Genomic DNA, 17138 nt, shown 5'->3' with positions numbered 1-17138 from the left:
ATGGGATCTATTCATATAATATATGGCACAACGAGGTTTACAAATCCCAATTTCACCATATATAAACGCATATCTATTGATGAGGCGCCATTGGTGTTCCCTTCAATGTTATGATAGGCGATATCATCTGGTAGCGAGCTCAGCCGAATCCACCCCGAGGACCGGCGTACACCTGGGCATTACCTAGCAACTCGCACCTTGAGCACAGATAATCACTGCCTAGGTATTCCAGGGTTTATAAACACCATTCTAGCCCGAAACTTTCCTATCATGCGAATCGTAAGCTGAAATCCCAAATTTTTTGAGGCATTTCGCATATCTACACAATGGCTCACTCTATTCGTCCTCACACCCACGAAAATGGCTTCCGTCAACCCGCCAAGGAGCCTCACTGGATCCCCCGAGAGGTATATAAAAATTTTCAACTCTCCATGCTCAACATCGGTCAAGACTAAGAGTAGAAAATTGGTCCACAGGAACCCACAAATGAGAGCAGCGATGTTGCCGCATTGGGGTACGAGGTCGTGCCTTCAGACGAAATCATCACGTCCACTCGCCACAATCATCTGGGCTTCAATGTCCTGCGCGTGTGGCCAACGCTGCATCATGGGGTTGCGTCACCGCACGGGATACCTGCTTGGTGGAACCCGCCGGACAAGGTCGACGTTCTGATCTGTGGTGGTATGTTTGATGCGAACTCCCATCGTGTATGATTATTTAATCTGATTGACATAGCTGGGCCCAGTGGGTTGGAGGTTGCTTTGAGTTGCCTTCGACAGGGCCTTACATTTCGAATAATTGGTATGTTATTGATACATATCATCTCTCTTTCTTTCAGCTTTCACGCAAATTGACCAATTCCAAGACAAAAATACCGGCCCTTTGGTAGCGGGCCGAGCTGATGGTGTTCAACCGCGCTATCTCGAGACTCTATCAACATGGGGGCTAGCCACTGAGGTTCACGAGGAAGGCCCGCTGATCGAACGTACCGCCATCTATCACAATGGCACTCTTCTTCACCACGGCCACTCGCATCAGTCTGACTCTCGCTACCGTGGCCTCCACATCATCACTCAGGGCCAGATAGAGCGGGTGTTTGTGCGCGATCTCTTACGGCACAAGGTTCTCGTCGAGCGTGCCACCACGCTCAAGACGTACAGTGTAGACCCTGCACTAAGAACCTCAAGTGACCCCGCTGCCTATCCGGTCCAGTGCGTGCTGGAAGATCAAGAGGGGAAAGAAACAGCGGTACAGGCGAAGTTTTTGATCGGGAGCGACGGGGCGTCAAGTGCGATTCGGCATTCGCTCGAGATCCCCTTCGATGGAATCAGTACAGATATCTATTGGGGAATCATGGACTGTAAATTCGAGACAGACTATCCGCATGCCTGGATTTTTGGCTCGGTCATCAGCACTGAGCATGGTGGCTGCGTCATCATTCCGAGAGAAATGGGTATATTCGGTCAGTGGTTCATCTCTTCTTCTATTGCACGTTTCCACATATATACTGTTCGAAATCTGACTACTCTTCCGAGCAGACTTTATACACAGTTGAATATTTCTCAGACAGGACCCTTAGCGGCATCCCGACAAGCAAAGGATCCCAAGTTTGCGGAGTCTGGCGGCCAGGTGGACGTCCACTCGGTCACTCCCGAGGAAGTCCTAGAAGAGGCAAATCGCATCTTCGCTCCATATAAACTGTCATTTGGGGCACCTTTGAGTTGGTTTGCCGTATGGAAAAGTAAGTTCTAGCTTTCTGCTTCTTTGAAAAGTAGACAACACTAATCTCAATTCCCACTAGTCAGCGAGCGCGTTGCTCGATCATTCTCCTCACCCGACCAGCGGGTTCATTCAGTCGGAGATGCAGCGTATGTTTTCTATTTCTACAATATTATAAGTGCCGACTAACCATGGTCGTTATGAAAAACAGACACGTTCATAGCGTCATGGGCGCCTTCGGTCTGAACGCCTCCATCTTAGATGCGGCTAATATCGGTTGGAAACTTGGCCTCTGCGTTAAAGGCAAGGCCGACCCCATGAAACTCCTTCCTACTTACAGCCGTGAGCGCCGTCTGCATGCTGCCAACATCATTGAAATCTCTGGCAAATATCTTCGCTTTGTCTGCAGCTCGCAACTCCCAACGGCCAGTCTGCACCACCTCGGCGCAAACTGGGGGCTCGATACTGATGAAACCCACAAGACAAATGGGATAAATGGAATAAATGGGATAAATGGGGTACATGGCGCCACACGTCAACCCTTCATCTCATCCAAGGAGGATTTCCTAATCGAATCTCATTCCAAGGATCGGCAGAATGGGAATGCAGCCTTTACGCGTGAAGAGGCAAAAGCATTCCTATTTGATTTCTTCACCAAGTATGGGCAGTTCCTTCTCGGAGTTGATGCAGCGTATGGCACGAGTTGTTTGAATCCTTCTCCCAAACTCGCCAATGGCCGAGAAGGGGCTCAGGCCCCGCCAGTGAAGGTGAAGGATGGGGTGCGGGCACCAAACCCCCGCGTGTGCATTGATGCCAGTCACACGGGATATTTGTATGACAAACTCCCTGGTGATGGCCGGTTTCACTTGGTCGTGTTTGGATCGAATCTTCTCGGTCCCGTTCGGCAGCAGCTGAAGGTCTTTTCGGAGGAAATCTCGGCCAAGGCGTCCAGTGAATTCTACGCGCGGTTCGGTGGATCGGATATGTTCAACATCGTCCTCGTAACCAAGGGCATGCCATGGGAGATTGACGAGAGGTTATCTTGTGATGAAGACCTGGCAGCTTTGAGGGACAAAGCAATTGTCTTGTCGGATGACCGGGCGCCTGACGATGATGCGCACAGTACCTGGGGAGTCAATCACCGTACTGGTGCAGTTGTAGTCATTCGACCAGATTTATGGGTTGGAATCAGTTCGGCTCCGGGCGACACGGAGAAATTGGGATCTTACTTCGCTACTTTTTTGCTCGAGTAGAAATGAGCTATGTACCTATGGGCCTACAGCGGGGAAACATCGATGAATTGACTGCTGTTGAGTCGAGGAACCGGAGTAAAGTCCAAAATGCCCACGCCTGAGCAGTGTACGCCGGTCCCTATGTCAGACATGGACTCGGACATCCCCCAAAGACCCCCGGGGCCGTTGAGCTATATATAGCGATTAAGTCCCTGTACGCACCCAAAATTGAAATCTATACCTATCCAGGGCTTATGCATGTTGACCAGGAATCATTCTACATAAACAAACCTTATCGGCCAGACATCCAGGAACGCACCATGCCATCCCTCAGTGATGCCCACCATCTCTTGCAACTCGCTGATGTCACCCGAGATAGCATCCACCGCATCATTGCAGAATGGGCGAAGCTTCCTGAGTCTTCGGGCAACAGCCAGACGAGCGTAGATGAAAGTGAAGCAAGCCTTCCAAGTCGTGAGCTATTTGAAGCACAACGCACTCTCATCGGCGCGACCGGAAAACTAGTCGAGCTAGTCTCATCCCCTGCGAGCCGACTTTTGGAAGTCTCATCGCAGTATAATGAGGCGAGATGCTTGCACATTGCAGCAGTTCTCCGAATCCCGGACATCTTGGCTGAGAGCGGCGACAAGGGAGTCTCGATGAAGCATATTGCCGAGAAAGTTGGAATCGAGACAAGAAAGCTTGGTATGTTGTAACCAGCTGAGAACTAACCTGGAGTATGGATTCTTGTTGCTAATGGTGGGCGTTTGTTGGATTTCAGGTCGCATTATGCGGTGTCTTTGCTCGATCCATATCTTCCAGGAGGTGGGAGATGGGCTCTTCGCCAACAATGCTATATCGGCCGGGCTGGTCCACAACGAACCAGTACGGGCTTACATTTCTATGTTGTATGTTCTTTCCTATGACTGAGGTTCAATGCTTTGTGCTAATGTGTCTTGACAGCGGTTGGGATCTTTATACTGCCTCTGATGCCCTTCCGCGGGCTCTTTTGGATCCTGAGATTGGTTCTTCATACGCGGTCAATGAATCAGCCTGGCAGAAAGCCATCGGAACAACCAAGGAACGGTGGAATTGGCTCGAAGAAGGCACGACAGGCACACAGCTCAAGAATGGCGGATTTGGGGCGTACCCTGGACCTTTTGGGCCTAACGTGACTGCTGCCATCCAAGATGAGTCTCAAGGGGAGACCATCCGTCGACCCGAGCTCGATATTTTCGGTCTTGCCATGCTTGGTGGTGGCCGCGTGTTTGGAGTGGCCCATCTGTTTGGTATGCTCAAAATACACACCCAAAACCTCCTTGATGCTCGCCACCAAGGCACTTATTAACTGTGAGAACAGACTTTCCATGGGCATCACTGGGTAGAGCACAGGTTGTTGATGTCGGCGGCGGAGTTGGTTCGTCTTCAATCTCCTTTTCCCCCGATTTTCTAAGGCAAAAGATTTAATACGTGTGACATAGGGGGATTCTGCCTTCAGCTGTCCAAGATTTACCCAGACCTCAACTTTATTGTGCAGGACCGCGCGCCTGCGCTTGCCCAGGCCCAAAGCACGATTTGGCCGGTTGAAAATCCTGAAGCCCTCAAAACAGGCCGCGTCAAGTTTCTTGAACACGACTTCTTCAACTCCAATCCCGTTGTCGGTGCCGATATCTACTGGCTTCGGTATATCTTGTAAGTTTCGGGGATATGCAGATACCTATAGCCTGTGTGCCTTATAATTGTACTGAGCAACGAGACGCGTCTAGGCACGATTGGTCAGATGACTACTGTATTCGGATTCTGTCAGCCATCAAAGAGGCTATGAAGCCTAATTCCCGAATTCTCATCTGTGACCAGGTCATGAACACCACGGCTGGATTTACAGGAAGTATTCCTTCGGCGCCGGAGCCTCTTCCAGCAAACTACGGTTACTTCACCCGATACAGCCATCAACGAGATATTACCATGATGAGCATCATTAATGGCATTGAGAGAACGCCAGCTGAGTTCCAGGATATCATCGAGCGCTCAGGGCTGGTGATGAACCGGATATATGATTGTCGAAGTCAAGTATCGTTGGTGGAGTGTGTGTTGCCCGGCGGGCAGACCACCAAATAAATGAGGGCGTATTCCGAGCTCTACAAGGCAGCAGATGACACAATTGGCACGGCTGTCTATTGCACCATTCAACTGCCTGAAAGAGGTATCCATATCTCCAAGTAGCAATCAATCTGTCAGAAAAGCTGCATCTTTGTGTGTATGCAGTGAATCATATTTGATCTCTTTCTATGGAACAGTCCATGCTCGTACATACCGAGACATCTGCTTTCTGTCGGAAGCCTGCACATTCTTCTTCAAATATAAGCAGGCATGCTGCTCACCCGCTTACAGCAGTTTTATGTCTATATGTACTGCCCGTTCATACTTTTCTACTGCCTACCCAATACTTTACATTTATCTAGTCACAGGGTCGCTCTGTCTGGAAAGATAGTTCTCTCTGGGAAGATAGTACTTAATATAGGAAGTAGCGTGCCAGATATCATTTAGTATTCTAGGTGAAACGAGCTAAGTGAAGTTTTTGTATACTAATGGCAGACAATGTCAGTATGAAGAATGGAAGAAGGACAAGAGAGAGACGATTGATTCTAGATATGGAAAATTGGCTGCGCCAGACTATTCTCCCTTGCGGCCAACTATGCCAACACTTCAGACCTATCAGGGAGTGTATTTGTGGAGATATGTTCCTAGCCTACCGCTCTCTGTGATATTCTTCGGCCTATTTACTATTGTGACCTCATTCCACTGCTGGAGATTATACAAGACCAAGGCATTGTTTACCATTCCATTTATAGTTGGCGGCGTCTGTGAGTTCCGCCGCGCTTTTTCTGCAGAATTGGCTGACGAAAACCTTCATGAACTTTTACTGACTCTGCTGTCCTGGTAGGTGAAATATTTGGTTATGTCACTCGAGCAGCTGCTTCTTCCAACACCGGTAGCTTGATCCTATACCTTCTACCGTCTATCTTCCTGGTTATCCCTCCCCTCGGCTTCGCCGCGACGCTCTATATGGTCTATTCTCGCATAGTCTGTGCTGTTCATGCCGAAGATCTCTCGCCCATTCCCATGCGATGGGCCACCTGGATTTTCATTACTGGTGATTTCACATGTTTCATGATTCAAGGAAATGCTGCCGGTTTGTTGGGGAATGAGAACCTCACTTTAATTGCCGATTATATCATTATCGCTGGCCTTATTCTGCAGATCATCGTGTTCATTTTCTTCATTGTTTGTTGCGGGATTTTCAATAAGAGGATGCGAGCATATGCCGCAGAGTCTTGCCCTGTCATACACCTGCCCTGGCAGTCCTGTCTCAACATGTTGTACATGACATCCACTGCCGTCCTCGTGCGCAACATCTACCGTATTGTCGAATTTGTGATGCAGTCCGTGAATCAAGATGGCTATCTCGTCATCACAGAGTGGCCTCTCTATGTGTTTGATGCGTCTTTGATGTTTCTGCTCATGGTAGTCTTCTACTTGTGGTATCTACATGGGCTCTATTGCGGGAGAAGGGATTCTTCCATGCAATTATTGAACAGGTAGTCATCCCGCCCTCTTTGTATCATGAACCTGAGATCAGTAGATTACTGAACAGCGACTGGTCTGGTCATTCTAGCATTGTGTGTTTGCAGTGGAAAATGTATACCGGCGAGGCAATTTCATAGAAGCGGTGGATGCTAAGAATAAACCTGTTTGCGCAATATGACGATCATGATATATTTCAAGCCACGGATCCCACATTCTGTATCATAGCGTATGCCAAGTAAAATAGATGACTTGCGCAATAACCAGTTATTCGGAAAATATCTGGAAAAGCAAAAAGGGACCAAATCATTGGACAAGACAAGGTCACGCTGTGGCTGTGATCTCTGCTGGGCCAAGCTTTCCGAGTGACGTCGTTGAACCGCGCAATCGGACTTGAGCTTCACTCCGCCTTTTTCTTTCCCCTCCACAACATTTACAATGGCGACCACGAGCGAGGCAAACGCCCTCCGATACAATCTCGACGTGGATTACGTCGTTCGCTACAGCTTCGGCAATGTCGGTGAGTAAACTCCCGTGGTTGCCGTCCGATCGGGGCTAACTGGCCGTGCAGATCAATCACAAGCGATCCAAGAGCTGGAGAAGCTGCTCCGGACGCTCACGAGCGTTGGGCTGCAGACTGAGGTGCGACAGGGTGATGAGACATCTCTTCTCATCTTCGTGCGTGCCACCAGCAAGCGGCTGAAGAGGGCGGTGTATCGGTCGCGGTGAGTTGAGCTTCCGGTTGAGCTGCTCCAAGGTGAGCGACAGCGCTAATCTGCTGCCTCCTAGGGTACGCGACTGGCTCTATGGTATCCTTAATGCTGAGCCCGATTCCGCTGGATCTATCGAGCCGGCCACCGAGGCAGAGCGTCTGCGGGTTATCAACCAGATGATCACCCTCCCCGCGGAGGAGGGCGGTGCCGGAATCACCCCTAACCACGGCGAGTGGAAGAATGTTACGAATGTCTTCCCTCTCCACGACGAGGAAACCAATAAGAAATGGATGCGCGACTGGAGCAAGAAGACCTTCCTCTCAGACGAGGACCTGGATCAGATTCGGGATAAGTTCGGAGAGAGTGTATGCACACATTGTCTTAAACGTGCTGTTAGCAGGTCGCTGATATTCTTCGCAGGTTGGGTTCTACTTCTCATTCTTACAGTCCTACTTCCGCTTCTTGATTTTCCCCGCTGTATTCGGATTTTCCTGCTGGTTTTTCCTTGGCGGCTATTCAGTTATTTACACTGCCGTAAACTCCCTTTGGTGCATCATCTTTGTTGAATACTGGAAGCGCCAAGAAGTAGACCTGAGCTGTCGGTGGCAAACCAAGGGTCTCTCGGTCGTTCAGACTCCCCGACGCGAGTTCAAGCCTGAGAAGCATGTTCGTGATGAAGGCACCGGTGAGATGCGAGGGATCTTCCCTGCGACCAAGCGAATGCAGCGGCAGTTGCTACAGATCCCATTTGCAATTCTTGCTGCGATTGCATTGGGAGTCATCATTGCGACTTGCTTTGCAATTGAGATCTTCATCTCGGAACTGTACAACGGTCCTTTCAAGACTTATTTGGTATGGCTGTTCGTTGCGCCCGTGTTTGATCATGTCTAACGATTCAGGTCTTCATTCCCACCATTCTCGTCTCCGCAGGTGTCCCGACCATCAGTGCCGTTCTCATGTCGATTGCCACTAAATTGAACGACTTTGAGAACCACGAAACCAATGACGGATATGATGTTGCACTGACCCAGAAGGTTTTCGTTATCAACTTTATCACCTCGTATCTTCCGGTCCTGCTTACAGCCTTTGTTTACGTACCTTTCGCCAGCCGGATTGTTCCTTACTTGGATGTGTTCCGATTGACTGTTCGTCCGTTCGTGTCCAAAGAGCACTGCGAATCGAAAAAGTCGCACTTCCAGATCGACCCAGCTCGACTGCGTAATCAGGTCATCTATTTCACCGTCACTGCTCAAATTGTCGGATTGGCCATGGAGACTATAGTGCCATATCTGAAGCAGCATGCATTCCGCAAGTACAAAGAGTACAAAAAGCGCAATGGCAATGGCAATGGCAATGGCAAGGCTGGACAGAACGGTGACAAGGGTTCCCCTGAGCGGTCACCAATAATGACCTACGATGATCCTGCCGAGGAGAAGGAATTTTTGAAGCGTGTGCGCAATGAAGTCGAGCTGTCTGAATACGAGGTTACTGATGACCTGCGTGAGATGTGCATCCAATTCGGATATCTGGCACTGTTCTCGCCCGTATGGCCATTGGTCCCTGTCTCGTTCTTCATCAACAACTGGATCGAGCTTCGATCCGACTTCTTTAAGATCTGTATGGAGTTCCAGCGACCCACACCTCTACGGGCTGACACCATTGGCCCCTGGCTTGATACCCTCGGCTTCCTGTCTTGGGTTGGCAGCATCACTAGTGCTGCTCTCGTATATCTGTTTAGTGGAAACCCGCATCACGGCCCCAATGGTGACGTGACAGATATTAGGGGCTGGGCACTTTTGCTGGTTATATTCTTTTCTGAGCACCTCTATCTGATCATAAGGTATGCGGTGCAGACGGCCATGACCAGGCTCGAGCCACCACACGCCCGCAAGGAACGTGCCGAGCGTTACCTCATGCGCAAGCGGTACTTGGACTCGACTGTTACTACCGATACGGAGAAAGACCTGCAGTCGGACAAAGATGACACACTGCCTGAAACACCGGAGATCTCACGCTCCGCTCTCGAGGATGATGCCCGGCGGTCATCTATGCATGATACAGACCCCGCCGAGCGGTTTTGGCAGCGTCAGCACGGATGGACGGAGTCAGCAGAGATCGGTGCTGGAATCATCCGAGCCCAACCCAGCAGTGGAAGTGCAAAGAAGCAGCAATAGACTGTAGTGTCACTGTCAGACTCTCGGTTGTTGTTTGGGTGAACATTACAGGGGAGGCTCAGTAAACGCGTTTCATGAGAGTTTTATTGTAGCACAGCATGTTTTGTGTATACTCGGGGGTTGAATTTGGATATACTTATGACTAAAACAAAATTGCATGGACTTGGCCGCATCAGCTGTAGTTGAGAGCCTCAGGCGTTAGAATGGTTGCTATTGAAGGCGGACTAGTGACGTCAGGAGGCTAGTAAAAAAGAAGCCTAGCTGCATGCGGCGTAACAAGATAGAGAACACTATGAGATAGTGCTCATGGCAGATAAAGGCCCATGAGGCTACCCATAGACCTAAACTACTGAAGTAGGTCCTGCTAGACTAGCTTGCTCTATACCTAAACCCGATCCCCCCGCAAGTTTACAATACTGCCGACAGAAGACCGGAGACGTCCCACCGCGACCGCTACCGCCCACCTGATCCGGCCCTCGCTTACGCCATCACACCTTACGTAACGCGTAATCCGGCCTCAAAGACGCCCCTCCGCCCTCCTGAGTCAGGATAGTTAGTAATCTCTCTTTCCCACCTCCGCTTACAGCATCTCGAACTGCTTACCTCATTCAGCTCTACAACCAAAAAGCTCTCTTCACCAGTCATTTTCTGAGAATTGGAAGTGCGCTGTTTAATCAGTGCCCAATTCTTCATCAGTCTATCCGATCTCCCCTTCATCGATGCAGCCTGCGCTGGCTCCAGCGCCGCATCCCAGTATGCAGTCTTCTGCTCAGGTAAGCAGCCTATCCTCGACGCGTTTGTCATCAGATCGTCTTCCCGCGCCGAGTACTTCGATGCGATGGCGCCGTGTACATGACGTTCGCGTTGGGTGCAAGTCGATCTGCCACTGGCTTGAGGACGCGTCGCCGGCGACCGAGCGCCTTCCCGCGTCCTCCGGTTTTATGCCATTGCGTGCTTTGATATATACTAACGTGCTGAGTATAGGACCATGCGGATCAGGGTAAGTGACTATGTCAATGCGATCGCTTTGAATGTTCAATTGTTAGCCGGTGAAGGCGAAGTAGGTCCGTGAAGATGCACCGGACTTCAGCCTTCGCCGCTTGTGGCGAACTGGTCGCGTTGAGGAATTGACTAAACGCGTCGATATGAGCTAACTTACTGTTGATACAGTGCTCCATGATCAGCTTCTCGCCGCTCAGCACCAGTTGCAACAGGGTCGCCCTCAGGGTGGCCCCCCGCAACAGCATCTCCAGCCTAACACGGCCAGTCCCCGCGACCAGGCCAACATTGACCCTGCTATCTCGGGAGCTGCCATGATGAATGCGGCTCCCCAAACACCCACTCAGCCCCATCCAGGGTCGCCCGACGATGGCAGTTCCAAGGCATATGGCAAGCGCGAGCTGTCAACGTCCAAGCGAGCTGCTCAGAACCGCGCCGCTCAGGTAATACATTACTCCAGTATCCTTGTCATAGGGATTTGCACTCACTCTCTACCAGCGCGCTTTCCGCCAACGAAAAGAAACATATATCCGCAAGCTTGAAGAAGAGAACAAGCAAACAGAAAATATTCGCGACCAGCTCAAGCACCTGATCGGCGAGAATTACTCGTTGCGGGAGTATGTCATTAATCTCCAATCTCGCCTCATGGATGCGCAGGCCGAGGTTCCTGACCTTCCCCCAAACATCGATCTGAGCCAACCCCCTCGCCATGAACTCACTCTCGCTGCCGGTCTAAGCGGACCATCCGCTGCCAGCCAACAGCCCCAACACCCCGGCTCAGCAAACGACGATATGAACTCTCTCAACCGCATCGCTGTTGCCGGTCTCGGTATGCGCAAGCACCCCGACGACGGAAGCTTCATGGGCAATAACTTCCAGCCTAGCAAGCGTGTCCGCGGCGACGAGGGCCAGGATGGCTCCGACGCTGTCGCTAAGCAAGAAGGCCACCTTCCAATGGCTTAACTAGTATATGTTTAATTCCCCTATGTCGATATCCAGTGTCTTTATGCCCACTTGTCTCGTCTCCATGTCCCCTCATCTCTTCTTCCTAATCCTGGCTGCTTTTCGTTATTCAGTAGCGGTGTGTGGCGTGTGTGACTTTCTATTCTAGCTTGCGCGGCTCGGTGGTGTTTTGTGCTTCTTTTTCTGCGCTATGCTGTCTCTGGAGTATCACATCGATTTAAGGGCTCGGATCATACATTATATCCAATGCACCACTCCAGTTTTGACATGTTTAGATAAGCTACTCGAACTTCAAGCTCACAACCAACTACAAGTAGAATGGGGAGTTAATGAGATTCATCGTTCTATCCAAGCTATAGTTATGAACCTGTTTAAATTAGATCATCGCCTACTTGGTAATCTCAGCAAGGCCATACTCCTCCAACAACACATCCGCAGCCGTGGCCCCAGTCACATAAGCCGTAGCCTGCGTATGATTATTTGTCAAAACAGGCACACAGCTCATATCCGCCACTCTCAACCCGTCAACCCCAATAACCCTAAACCGATGATCGACGACCGCATCAGCATCCCCGACCTTGCCCATCTTCGCAGTTCCAGTCATGTGCCACGTCGAAGAGATATTATTCCGCCAGAACTCGAGGATGTCCTCATCCGAATCCGACGCAGCGCCTAGCATTGTCGAAACGGTATCTTTTGCGAACGAGGGGTGATTCACTACTTCCATTAGGTGTTTGTAGATCACTATACTAGCTTTTCGGTCGAAGGGATGTTCCAGGAACTTCGGGTCGAAGAGGAGCGGCTCTGACGGGTTGGATGATTGGAGACGGACTTCGCCGATGGATTGTTCGTTCATCATCATCACTGCTAGACAGAGGTAGCTGTAGTCTTGGAACATGTCTGGGTAGGCGTTGTGGATTGGGAAATTGATCATCTCGTAATGTGGAATTGTCTCGCGGTTCATGAACTCCTGGACTGATGGCGGGAGAGCTTTGAACTCTGGAAGGGATGTTAGATTGTCGGATTTGAGCCAACCGATGCAGATTTGGCAGTTGTAGCGTGCCCAGGGGCCTGTATTGTCTTTTTGCCATTGGGTTGTCGCTGCGGACATGGCGCCGGTGTCTTTGAAGAAGGCATTGCGGTCGTTGGTTGCTGGGTTCCGTGTTACGATTACTGGGGCGAAGATGTGGTCACGGAGGCCTTGGCCGACGGCTGGGGAGTCGTGGATTACGGGGATGTTGAATTTCGACAGCTGGTCTGCTGGGCCGATTCCTGAGTGCATCAGGATCTTGGGTGTGTCGAGGGATCCGGCGGAGATGATTATTTCCTTGCTTGCGTGGTCTGGTCCTGTTTAGACATTTGGATGTGTGAGTTTATGGTATTAGACTTACATTGCTGACCGTTGGCCTCAACGCCAACAGCTCTCTTGCCTTTCATGATAACGCGCGACACTGGGCTGTTGGTGACGATGACTAGGTTCGTGTGGCCGAGAAGCAGATCGGCGGCAGTGCTTCTCACACCATTGCGACAAGAGTTGATGCAAAGACCCATTCCAATCGGATTGCCCGAGTTGTGGTCCTCATTTTTAGGGAAGCCAGCCTGTTCAAAGGCATCCAGCACCAAAGGCAGATCCTGGTCCCATTCCTTCGCATATCCAACACCGAGGACTCCCTCGGTGCCGTGATCACTGGCCTTGGGACTGGCATATTTCTGGTTCTCGGCGACATCAAAGGTCCCATTGAAGGTCTCGAGTTTCTTGAACCGGGTTTGGATGTTCTTCCAAGAAAAAGTGTCATCGCCGACGACCGATGCCCATTCATCATAGTCGTCGCGGGCTCCGACTGCGTACACTCCGAAGTTGATGGCAGAGCTACCTCCGAGACCCTTTCCACGAGAGTAGTCCAATTCTCGCCCGTTCAAGTGCTTTTGGGCCACTGTCTTGTACCCCCAATTCATGCCTTCTTGCGTGAATGTTTGCCAGCGCTTGCCATCAACGCGTAGTGAATTGTCGTCATTAGGACCACCGGCTTCCAGCAGGAGCACGCTCGGTTTCTTGGCTGATTGCGCCAATTGCGAGGCCACCGCGCACCCAGCTGGGCCACCTGTTACTGAGTTAGACACATTTCAACGGGAGATGCGGAATGACCGACTTCCGACAACGATAAAGTCGTAGCTCTGCTCAGATGCCATGTTGAAGCTTTCTACTTGCAGGGTGTGGATGCTTGGAATGCCACACAGTCTGGGATTCTGGGGACTTCCTCGCTTATCATCTGGTCCCAGCAGATTGCCAGTACTTGGGACTCGCCCCCCTCTTCTGCAGCTTCGTCACCTCAAACGCCCAATTTGGCTTGACGATAGACCGGACTGAGTTAGTCGGCCGGTGCTCGAGATCAAGAATGTAACCCATTGGTGGTAACGTACCGTCCCGCTTGGTGGTGGGTCTATCTACGGGTCTATTTACGGTGTGAAACTGGGGAATGTAACTAAGTGGACGCGCGCTAGATATAGACTTGACTGGCTAGGATAAGATAGGCGCCTTGGAAGCATCGTGCATATTTCGGTGAGGGGCAAGGTGGTCAGCAATATCCCTAGCAGAGTTAACCGAGCTTTCCTCTATACCTTCGCCATGCTCACCTCTTTTGTCATGGTCGATTTCTCTTTATTTCCTCGATTATGTAGGCGGGACACACCTGGGCAGGAGAAGATCGGCAAGTGCAGTGGCAGGTGCAGCATGATCAGCGGGATGCGTTTACTTTATTATGCTCGTAGATTCTAAAGTCGACAAGTCGACCTGTACAAGCCCAGTGAAATCTCCATCTCCATCTCATCTCATCAGATTATCAACCCCCCCAAAGTAAGGAAAATAGATCCACGCCACTCTCCGAATGGACTGGGACAGGTCAGTGGAAGCGGGGTCGGGTTTGTGGGGCAGAGTCAGCCGCTCCTTTGGGCCCGTGTTGAATACGAGGCTCGGCGGACTCGGCGACGGTCCCAAAAGTAAGTCTTTTCATACGAGGGGACCTTTGATAGAGAACTCAGCGCGGGGGTGAACCCGGAAATCATGAACCGTAGAACGACATCGGAACCGCCGGCCGAGTCGGCAAATCTACGGGATACCTAGGTCGCCTCATCTGAGGATTCGGTCCCGGGTCTCTGCCAAAGATCATGGCCTAGGAACTCCCGTGTTGATTGACGGTGCGAGACTCCAGCCTTTCCTACAGGCTGACGGCCTTGATACCGAGTTCCAAAACAGCCGGGACTCGTTCTTGCTGAACTCACTGCAACTCCGACGAACTAATTATTGGCCAATGCCGCGCGATTTGGCAGGTCCACCACTCAACTATCCAGGTACCGGCAACTCTGATCAGCTCTCCAACTCCATTGTGCCGTAATGCTTGGGCCCGCGACGATCATCATGAGCCCGAACGCGTACCTCGGGGTGACCACCCTCTTGAGGTGACGACAGGCATGACGGCATGTCGGGGATGTCGGAAATGCCGGAAGACTGAGCATGGCAGCATGGCAGCATGGCAGCATGGCCTGAGGTCGACGTAGGGAAGGTGTAAGCGCAGGGTCAAATAGTCAGTAAACGCGATCCGAGGTCGGCAAGGGACAGTGGCGAGGACCCAAAGCTCAGGGAAAAAAGGCGAGTTGCCCCCGCGAGGATTTTCTCGGCTGCTCGGTTGCCCCAGGAAAAGGAAAAAAAAAAGAGTTTGACACTCTCCTCCTTTTACCTTTTCCGTCCTTTTCTGTCTCTGCTTCGGGCTGTCCTCTCTTTTCTCTACTTGCAACGCTCTCTCAAGTTCACCGTTCACTGTTCACTGTTCACTGTTCACTGTTCGCCGTTCGCCGTTCGCCGTTCGTCGTAGCGGACCTACTGGAGAAACTGGGTCTCGAACCCACTGCGGGCTCCTCTCCTCCGCTTTTCCTGCTTTTGTCTCCCACGCGACTCGACTCGACTCACTTTTTGCGGCACTCCCAGTGACTTTCTCGTTGAAGTTGCATCCGAACAATCAACTTGGCGGGAAGCGACCTTGCGCGACCTGAACTCCGGTGACAATTGCTCTCGCATTCGCGCGTTCCGCATTCGCCCTTTGCGAAATTCGCCGGCCTGTGCGAACCCTTCCAACTCCGCCTAGAGATCGTCGGATTCGACACTCGCCTAGATGTTCCACCTCTAGTATGATAATGGCGGTGAAATCGGTTCACTCAAAGAAGGCATACGACCGGGGGTTTTTACCAAGCGGGGCTTGACGATCTACAACGCCTTGCAGCTCGCGCATTCCATAGCGTGGAGCCTAGACCATGCCGGACGAACTCAACTCGCCTCCGGATGGCATCATCGATGGCTATCATGGTCACAGCTTGACGATTCGCATTCTCATGATCGTCTTCTCGTCCATCGCATTGTATAATGCCATTGAACTGTTCATCCTCTTGTTTCTGACTTTTCAGCATTATCGTGGCCTCTACTTTTGGTCCTTGTTACTATCCGTCGTGCTGGGTGTCATCCCCCATACGATTGGCTATATTCTGGTATTTTTCAACCTCGCGCCAACATGGCTGTCACTCACGATATCCACCATTGGCTTCTATGTCATGGTGCCGGGTCAGTCAGTAGTTCTATACTCACGTCTCCATTTGGTGGTCCAGAACAGTCGGATCCTGCGATTCGTGCTCTGGCTCATCATCGTTGACGCCTTTATTCTTCTGATCCCCACCACCATCCTCACTTTCTCCACCGCCTATGTCCAAACCCTTCCTTTCATCCGAGGCTACAATGTCGTAGAGCGCCTGCAGCTAGCTTGGTTCTGTCTCCAGGAGTTTGTGATATCAGGCATCTACATCCACGAAACAGTCAAATTACTCAAATTGATGCCAAACAAAGATCAGCGGCGATCGAGGATTATGTACGAGCTGTTGGCTATCAACTTTGTCATTATTCTGATGGATGTCGCCCTGCTCGTGGTCGAATATATTGGATACTACTCGCTGCAGACGACGTTGAAACCGATGGTCTACAGCATTAAACTGAAGCTCGAGTTTGGTGTCCTTGGAAAGCTTGTCTCCCTCGTGCAGACCAATCGCTCCCAGCCCACATCCACCGAGCATGAAGAGTACCCAGGCTTTGTGGACCCGTCGCAGCTTACGTCGGACGTCACTCACGCCATGCCGGCTGAATCGCGCGTGCCTCGTGGTATGAGTGCTTGGAACAACATCTCCCTGGAGAGCTTGCCCATGTCCGAACGACGAATGCGCCCTTCGACGAATTCGACCGATAATTCACAACCACCTTGATTGGGAGGTTCCACAGCCAATCTCTCTTCTCATTTCGTACATAAGTTGCGATTCACGCTGTGCACCTGCCGCTGGCAAATCCCTGCTCAGGGTCCTCGGGCATGTCGCTCTGTGCACGACCGGTCCTGTCATTCGGAATCTACGCTCAGTATCTTGTCGTGGTTGTCCGGGGACACGCCACGTGCATCTGCCGACTTGAAGTGCCAAGGCAAAATACCTTGTCGCCCCATCCGGCGGCATGTGTCACTGTATACAACACCAGGTTGACTCCACGGTCGATATAGGACAAAAACAAATGGTCGACATAGGGCATGTCAACAAGTTGTCCATATGAATCTCATACTGCTGAGGTTGCCACTTTCTGTATAGCTACGTCCTAAGTTTACGTCTTACGCCTTACGCTTTACGCTTTTACTGTCAATACTGCACTATACTCCATTGCCAGCTTCGGCTGT

General features: G+C 51.1%; 8 protein-coding genes across 8 annotated transcripts; 7 read left to right on the top strand and 1 right to left on the bottom strand.

Moving 5' to 3' along the window:
* Positions 1 to 326: 326 nt before the first annotated feature.
* On the top strand, positions 327 to 2972 carry N7443_007188 (uncharacterized protein; the record flags this gene model as incomplete). Its single annotated transcript, XM_056887244.1, has 5 exons — positions 327 to 407; positions 477 to 681; positions 839 to 1741; positions 1802 to 1868; positions 1931 to 2972. 5 exons carry the CDS (start codon positions 327 to 329, stop codon positions 2970 to 2972), a joined length of 2298 nt encoding a protein of 765 aa, XP_056738935.1.
* An 87-nt stretch (positions 2973 to 3059) lies between these two features.
* N7443_007187 (Six-hairpin glycosidase) lies at positions 3060 to 3667 on the top strand (the record flags this gene model as incomplete). The annotated part of the gene is made up of 2 exons (XM_056887243.1): positions 3060 to 3078; positions 3201 to 3667. The coding sequence occupies 2 exons, from the start codon at positions 3060 to 3062 to the stop codon at positions 3665 to 3667; spliced, it is 486 nt and encodes a 161-aa protein (XP_056738934.1).
* Positions 3668 to 3873: 206 nt separating this feature from the next.
* N7443_007186 (Polyketide synthase enoylreductase) lies at positions 3874 to 5069 on the top strand (the record flags this gene model as incomplete). Its single annotated transcript, XM_056887242.1, has 3 exons — positions 3874 to 4240; positions 4433 to 4643; positions 4718 to 5069. The coding sequence occupies 3 exons, from the start codon at positions 3874 to 3876 to the stop codon at positions 5067 to 5069; spliced, it is 930 nt and encodes a 309-aa protein (XP_056738933.1).
* Positions 5070 to 5646: 577 nt separating this feature from the next.
* On the top strand, positions 5647 to 6554 carry N7443_007185 (RTA1 domain-containing protein; the record flags this gene model as incomplete). The annotated part of the gene is made up of 2 exons (XM_056887241.1): positions 5647 to 5815; positions 5896 to 6554. 2 exons carry the CDS (start codon positions 5647 to 5649, stop codon positions 6552 to 6554), a joined length of 828 nt encoding a protein of 275 aa, XP_056738932.1.
* A 420-nt stretch (positions 6555 to 6974) lies between these two features.
* N7443_007184 (anoctamin family protein) lies at positions 6975 to 9423 on the top strand (the record flags this gene model as incomplete). The annotated part of the gene is made up of 5 exons (XM_056887240.1): positions 6975 to 7056; positions 7108 to 7261; positions 7326 to 7614; positions 7670 to 8101; positions 8149 to 9423. 5 exons carry the CDS (start codon positions 6975 to 6977, stop codon positions 9421 to 9423), a joined length of 2232 nt encoding a protein of 743 aa, XP_056738931.1.
* Positions 9424 to 10142: 719 nt separating this feature from the next.
* On the top strand, positions 10143 to 11385 carry N7443_007183 (CAZyme family GH1; the record flags this gene model as incomplete). Its single annotated transcript, XM_056887239.1, has 4 exons — positions 10143 to 10196; positions 10408 to 10423; positions 10594 to 10865; positions 10921 to 11385. 4 exons carry the CDS (start codon positions 10143 to 10145, stop codon positions 11383 to 11385), a joined length of 807 nt encoding a protein of 268 aa, XP_056738930.1.
* Positions 11386 to 11773: 388 nt separating this feature from the next.
* N7443_007182 (GMC family oxidoreductase) lies at positions 11774 to 13575 on the bottom strand (the record flags this gene model as incomplete). Its single annotated transcript, XM_056887238.1, has 3 exons — positions 11774 to 12726; positions 12777 to 13487; positions 13536 to 13575. The coding sequence occupies 3 exons, from the start codon at positions 13573 to 13575 to the stop codon at positions 11774 to 11776; spliced, it is 1704 nt and encodes a 567-aa protein (XP_056738929.1).
* A 2115-nt stretch (positions 13576 to 15690) lies between these two features.
* On the top strand, positions 15691 to 16683 carry N7443_007181 (uncharacterized protein; the record flags this gene model as incomplete). The annotated part of the gene is made up of 1 exon (XM_056887237.1): positions 15691 to 16683. The coding sequence occupies one exon, from the start codon at positions 15691 to 15693 to the stop codon at positions 16681 to 16683; it is 993 nt and encodes a 330-aa protein (XP_056738928.1).
* Positions 16684 to 17138: the final 455 nt, after the last annotated feature.

Source organism: Penicillium atrosanguineum (genome assembly GCF_028827265.1).
Source record: "Penicillium atrosanguineum strain IBT 20685 chromosome Unknown utg000006l_segment0_segment0, whole genome shotgun sequence".
NCBI lineage: Eukaryota > Fungi > Ascomycota > Eurotiomycetes > Eurotiales > Aspergillaceae > Penicillium > Penicillium atrosanguineum.
Note: the sequence above shows the minus strand (reverse complement) of the source record. Positions and strands in the feature narration are given on the sequence as shown.